This window comes from Frankliniella occidentalis, unplaced genomic scaffold (assembly GCF_000697945.3).
Source record: "Frankliniella occidentalis isolate FOCC.00 unplaced genomic scaffold, Focc_3.1 Scaffold184, whole genome shotgun sequence".
Classification (NCBI taxonomy): domain Eukaryota; kingdom Metazoa; phylum Arthropoda; class Insecta; order Thysanoptera; family Thripidae; genus Frankliniella; species Frankliniella occidentalis.
The window spans coordinates 682036-688616 of record NW_026267310.1 but is presented as its reverse complement, the minus strand read 5'-3'; the positions used below and the strand labels follow the sequence as shown (position 1 = coordinate 688616).

At 45.4% G+C, this 6581-nt stretch overlaps 2 protein-coding genes across 10 annotated transcripts in view; one reads left to right on the top strand and one right to left on the bottom strand.

Moving 5' to 3' along the window:
- Nucleotides 1-2443, bottom strand: part of LOC113203798 (nose resistant to fluoxetine protein 6-like) — a 4272-nt gene extending 1829 nt beyond the window's left edge. Inside the window, exons 1-6 of the mRNA XM_026418685.2 lie at nt 2065-2443; nt 1438-1585; nt 844-1348; nt 707-756; nt 450-637; nt 219-364 (exon numbers count right to left, since the gene is read on the bottom strand). Of these exons, the coding sequence (XP_026274470.2) occupies nt 219-364; nt 450-637; nt 707-756; nt 844-1348; nt 1438-1585; nt 2065-2175 (1148 nt within the window). The 5' untranslated portion in view covers nt 2176-2443. The remainder of the gene's footprint in view (nt 1-218; nt 365-449; nt 638-706; nt 757-843; nt 1349-1437; nt 1586-2064) is intronic.
- Nucleotides 2444-2698: 255 nt separating this feature from the next.
- Nucleotides 2699-6581, top strand: part of LOC113203794 (SWI/SNF-related matrix-associated actin-dependent regulator of chromatin subfamily E member 1) — a 27636-nt gene continuing 23753 nt past the window's right edge. For 6 of the 9 annotated variants that reach the window (XM_026418672.2, XM_052272007.1, XM_026418673.2 and 3 more), the window contains exons 1-4: nt 2700-2857; nt 3069-3202; nt 3344-3419; nt 5083-5127. In XM_026418672.2, coding sequence (XP_026274457.1) covers nt 3176-3202; nt 3344-3419; nt 5083-5127 — 148 coding nt within the window. In that variant the 5' untranslated portion in view covers nt 2700-2857; nt 3069-3175. Of the gene's footprint in view, nt 2858-3068; nt 3203-3343; nt 3420-5082; nt 5128-6581 lie in introns of all 9 variants that reach the window. The other 3 variants (XM_026418674.2, XM_026418676.2, XM_026418677.2) reach the window with 3 other exon arrangements.

The window sequence follows — 6581 nt, the reverse complement described above, 5'->3', positions numbered from 1 at the left end:
TCCCCCCCTCCCCCTCCCCGGCCAAGCGCGGCGCGGCGCGAAATGACAAGGAAGAGCAGCACCAAGCTTGCGTCACACCGTGCCAAACCAACCCATGTTTGTGGTTTGTGGTGTGGCTGCCTGCTGCAGCTGCGCTGTCGCAAAAGTTGGGGCCGCGGCGGCAGGAGGCGAGTCGAACTTCTTCATGATGGTGTCAAGTATGGTTGTTGCGGGCTCACCTGAGGTACCTGTTGACGAGGGCGCGCAGCGGGCGCGGGTGGCGCTGCCTGGCGGCCAGCACCATGAGCAGGCCGGACAGGAAGAAGCACGTGTCGACGAGCAGGGCGGCGTGGTGGCCGAGCGCGTGCCACAGCGAGGTGCGGGACTGCGGACACATGAGGGGCGGGGGTGCATCATGGGCCTTCGCGGTGGAACGCCTCGTTGTTTTCATTCCCCCTGCTCAAGCTCACCTCCGTTGTGTTGATGAGCTGGTTGGCGGTGGGCAGCCTCGCCGAGTTGAAGGCCCTGTGCGAGCCCAGGATGAGGAGCATGTTGATGGCGCGGAGGCCCGACACCGCGTTGAGGTCCATCCCCGCCAGAAGGGGCTCGGGGAGGGCCAGGGCGCGGCCGTGCGCGCGCCAGTCCCACCACGACCAGCCTGTCGACAACAAAGACCATCACAAGACGGCCACGGAACCGGCGGCATACTGCAGAGCGGCAGGCTTACCTCGCGACGGCGCCAGGACCACGGCGAGGCTGAGGCCCGCGACGAGTACCCTGTGCAGATCAGACCAAGATCAGACCGGTTGCCGAAACCCACAGAGCCCTAAATGTGTCACGCGTAGCACGCAAAGAGGCACTGACCAGAAGAGAGTCGCAGGAACGTCCGTAGGAGCGGCGTGCAACTCCACGGCGCCGACGCAGTGCTCCTCGGCCACCCGCACCTCGAACGCGGAGTGGTGCAGAGCGGTCGCGAGGGCGTCCTGGAGGGGGGCGTGGCCGCAGGACTCGGGCACGCACAGCGCCACCAGGACCTCGCCGAGGGGGATGGATCCCGGGGCAATGCCACAACCCTGCAGGGCGTGGAGCACGTTGCTCTCGGGGTCCAAGCCTGTCACCTGGTCCCAATGGGCGACCTGCTCCTCGCAGGGCGGAGGAGGCAGGTACCGGTTCCGGAAGTGGGGGCGGATGTGAGATTGCGACTGGGTCTGGAGTGGTGCGGGTTGAGCAGGGGACGATAGTTGAGCGAGGCAGTAGCGTGCTCCGACGGGCGACACCGCCCCCGTCGACAAACAGGCGTCGAAGCTGCCCAGGTGGAAGCGTGCGCCCCACAGCCCGCCCACGACGCCCCGGGCGCTCGCGTCCACCACTGGGGGGAGGGTAGGGCAGTAAAAGGCAGTGCGTAATGCGAACGCGAAAACTTACAACCTGCGACCAGATTCATTGGGTAGGACTTACTTCGCTCCGCCCACACCGTCCTGTTCTTGAGCGCCCGCTGCAGGACGAGGGTGTCCTGGTGACAGGCGTGCTCCGGGCCCAGCAGCAGCCCCGCCTTGAAGCTCAGTGTTGGGTACAGCGCTGCGTGGGCGTGTAGGCTGGCTTCCACCTAACGGGGAAAAAGTAAATGTGAAAAACTACATGAAGGGCACGATACACGATATCTATTAGGGTTATCAAGAATTGGCAGACCGACCGACTACCCGATCGTACGACTAGGCTCCGTCCGAATTCTCATCAGTCCGGTTCGTTTCGTTTCCTTTCGTTTCTATTGTGGGTGAGGGGGCTGAAGAAGGGGGTCTTCTTCACCCCCCCTCACCCACAAATGAAACGAAAGGAAACGAAACGAACCGGACTGATGAGAATTCGGACGGAGCCCTAGTGACGCGCACATTTTTGGAAGGGGGGGAGGTGTGGGGATCAGTATTCTGGACCCAGCATTGGTGCCTGCCCCCTGCCCCCCCCCCCCATTCTAGTCAGAGAGAGAGTGACAAACAAATCTTCGATTACATTATGGCAGTAAAATACAACCCCCCCCCCCCCACACACACACAATCGAGACCAAAGAGCTACTTTGTTTTTACTCACCACCAGCATAGCAACAACGGCTTGAGGTCTACCGCGCCGTCCTCTGGAGTCTCGGAGGCCCCGCAGCATAGCGGACAGCAGTAAATAAAACACTAGGGCTTCGGGGCTCATCGCGAGACTGACTTTATTCTGGGTGCTTTTGGGCTACCAGACCAGGTTAGAAAAACTATGCGCGCATGCACCACACACGGCTGAGAAACGGTCAATATGGCTTCTGCACAGGCATATTTTGATATTTGATGGTTCCTCCAAAAATGCAGTTCGAAGCTGGTGGAAAGTCTCGCGTGGTCTCGCGGCTTGCCCGGACCCTTTTACTAGTGCGACTTTGACCCTTTGACTGTTGTGTGTAGAGCCAGCTGTGTACTAGCAGACGATCGCCGTGACGTAAACACTGCCGTAGGTCAGCCGGCGAGTCCCGAGACCCAGCCCCGCTTAGAAAAAATAGGTTGTACGCCGTATGCCAGCTCCTGTAGTCGTCCCAGCGATCAATACTTTGGTCTTGCAAGTATCTCGTTCTCGCGACGGCCGATGCGGGCTAGCGGGCTGTCTTCTTTTGTAGAAAAAATTAAGAAAGTTTTCAAATTGCCGCCTTTGCTTTTACCTCCGATAACTCTATTCGATCTATCGAAGTAGTGTTCGAGGCACATTCGATAGCCGGGTCAAACACCACTGCCGCGTCCATGATGGCGGATTTTTTTGTGTGTTGAGTTTCTGTTGCAATAAAGTCCTTATGGAGTAGTTTAAGTACTTTTTAATGTAAACTTTCGGTTTTACCTGTTGTAAATAACCCTGTGTAAGTACTGTAAACAAATTTGAGTTCTTATGTGGGCTCTTTTTTCGATGAGCGACGTTAGTCTTACTGACGCTGACGCCTCCCTTATTTTTGTTGGCCTACAGTTTAATAATAAAAACATTAAAAGTTTCCTCTTTAAACATTAGCCGAATAAGGTATTTACTGCACGTCTTAACTTTTCGTTTTCTATTTCACGCTTTTACGGGACCAGCTCATTGATATATCGATCACACTGTTGTGCGGTACTGGTTGAGGTTATGCGTTTTATTTACTGAGTTCCTCGCCCACATCGTAAAATCCTCAAGCTTTGTAGGATTTATGTCGAACTCTTCATATCATTCCATGGTAGGACATAAAAATCGTCAATTGGTTCCTGTATTTAATTTTGGTGTTGCAAGTATTTCAAGAGACATACTTGTTTCATCATATTTGCCAAACAGTATGCCTGTGACTTCTAGCATCACTAACTTTTGTCGTGTATTTCAGGAATCCAACTTCAGAATGGCTCTACCCGGCAACTACAAGACAATAGCAATGACCAGCCCAGCCATGGGCTCCAATCGTGAGTCAATCAGAACTTTTCATTTTAGTTTAAGGCCCTCCTAGACTGCATTGATTACTGTTGCTTTTCAGATACAAAGACGGAATAGCGCACTTGCTTTGAGAAATGTCTGATGCATGGGATCCTTTCTATTTGCTTCAGGCTCTACATTGAGAGTAATCAATTGAATTTGATGTGACAATCTTCATAACTTTTAGTGCTCCTTGGCAGTCTGTAGCAGATTTTCTTTGCTTTTATACTTCTCTTTCGGTGATTGTCTTACCTCAATGAACATCTTTCATATGTATGGAAAGTAACAATCCTCTACTGCTATGCTCCATAGGAAGAATAAATTATACTGCTTTTTAAAATTAACATTGATATTCTAACACTAATTTTAATGTGTTTTGTTTGTCAATATATTCCATGCAGTGATAGTGAGATATTTTTTATCCGTCCTGGAATTTTTAAACTCTTTTATCTTCAGTTCCAACATAGCAACAAAAAAAATGCACCCAAAAAACGGGATACGTAGTGTAATGGGGTCCATTTCTCTCTTAACAAAAGCCTGCAATATTATCCAATCAAGTTTGTTTTATTGGTGGGGTAAAGATGGGTAAAGTTTCCAAGTTAAATTTTACTCAAATTTTGAGAAAAGATTTTTATCTGAATTGAAGTTATGAAGGTAATTAAAAAGAACAACTTCTAGCCTATAAGTTCAGTTTGTTATCTTGATTCACTTAAATAACTGTTTCAATTCACCCCAGGATTTGCTTGGTATATTAACAGCTTGGTTTATTGTTGTGTGGGATTATCTTTATGTTACGCTTTCTTTATTTCTGACTTTACCTTCTATCACAATCAGTGGTTTCAGATGTGCACTTTTTCATCAGTGATCTGGTTTATTCTAAACACATGCACTGTTTAGTTTTTGTGAATTAGAAAATGCACAAAATTTGAGTTATAGTGTAGGTCTATTTTTTAATTATTATTATTATTATTTTTTTTGTATAGGATTTGTATAATGCTACTAATACTTTTTTCTCAGTCTCACATTAGAACCTAATTTAGTCTGTTTTATATCATCATTACATTATGATCATCTCAAAGATTCATCTTAAGAAATAAGTGACTTCCTTGTCACTTTTTTGTACAGACTAATGTTTATGTTTGACGTGGTTTCCAGTTGTGTGCAAGAGCATGACCTCACTGGTATACCTTCATTATCCCTGTGTGTCCATAGCCAGTACTCCTGGTACTTTTTTTGTGTTACCATCTTGACTGGAATGATTTGTCATGCTCTTTCGTGCAGTGGATACCCAGAGTAGTTCTGGAGGATATGAGAAGGGAAAACCTTTAATAGTTTCTTGTTCTTGTGATGCTTCATTGTTGGATCTCCAGACTTCTTAAATATCCCCCTGCAGCCTTTTAAAATACCAACAGCTCCTGTCTTGCTCAGGAATAATTACATTTCAGCTCTGTGTAGCAAACCAGAAATTTAAGAATATTTCAATTTAGGTAGCTTTGATCAGTTTTAGAAGCCTAGAAATTGTTTATTTACTATCCATTACTTCCTTTTTGTATCCTCCTGTTATGTGCTACTCTGCTGCCATAGCGTGCTGTAGATTTTGTGTCTCTAGACCCCCTCTATTTTTGTTTTTGTTGCATTATTTTTGCCATCTAGAGATGCAGTCTCCCGGTGCCCCTATGACATTCAACATTTTAAAAGGTGGGTAACAAAAAAAGGGTGGGCCATCATTTGTTTTAAAAGAATTAGGTTGTGTTCCAAAGTTTTAAAGTTATGTTGGCATTTTTCTGTTGTTGTTGATTGCGATCTATATTACATGTTTTATGCCACCTTTATAAACATCTCAAATTGCTATGCATTCTGGCAGTTATCCTTGCTCTGCTTTGTCTTGAGGTGCAGTTCAGTGGTTAAGATTTCAGTGAACCCAATGAAGTCTGAATTGAGCAACTGAGATCGTATCAACAGCAATAAAATTAGAGTTAACAAGTTAATTGCTCTATTATAGTACTATGGCATCGCATCATCTCCTTTGTTTTCCTTATTGTATTTGAATTTGTTTCTCCCCTTTTCTGTGCGTGAGTTTTTTTGTGTGTCTGTGTGTGCATTGTGCAAAGACCGTACCATATGCCCTACTTTTTCTCGTCAAATTGTTGAATATTGTAAAGGAAACAGCTCTGCCCATAATATTGTATTTTGTGTACAATGTACATATCAGTTTCTATGAATATAGGGTCTTTACTTAAACTCAACAGGGGCTTTAAGATTTTTGATTTTGGCTCACAATTTATTGCATTTCAGTTTGTGTTTTTCCTTTTGTCAAACTTTGCTGAGTTCTATTTTCACCTCTGTTTTATCTGTGTTTTTGTCCTATCATCCATTTACTATCCCGAATTCTGAGGAGAAAAAGCAAAAACTGGGGCAGACTGTTAAGCTTTTAAACATTAATTGTTTAACATTTTGTTTTGAATTTTTTTGTTTTTCCTTTTTAGAGGTTTGGTCATTTTTTAAAGTTGTCTTTCAGTTCCAATACTTGCTACTAAAGTTTTGCTGTTTTATATCTGTTTCTGTTCTGTTGAATTCTCATTCACCTATATGATCCTATCCCAAATCTTTGCATTATGCCTCCTCCTATGTGCGGTTTTGCTGCGCATTTCTCCGCACTCGCTTTTTACTAAGCATGTCGCTCTCAAAGGTGCTCTCTAGTAGATATTAATATTAACTCATGTTTTCTCTATTAAGCTTTAATATGATATCAGTAGATGACCGGCCTCTAGTTACCCCATTTCTATGTATTTCCTTCATGTGTTTTTGTTGTCTTGAGTGATTAAAATCCCTTAACCTGAAGGATTTATAGAACAAGAAGCTGTGGCTGCCCTTCTGCTTTTTCTAGTTTGGTTGAGGTAACATTTGGAAAGGTCTTACAGCATATCCTCTTTCTCATTTTCCCTTGGCAAGTGCTTTACCATGATTCTTGTGTGCTTAAAGTACTCTGATTGCCAGAAAAGAATTGAATCTACTCAGATGATATTATGTCTTTGTCAGTCCTTAATATCAAATAATCTTATATTCTTGTTTTTGTTATTCATTATGTTGTCTGCAGCTTTTGTTGTAACATTTGTATGTTCTAATACTCTCAATATCTTATGCTCATTACA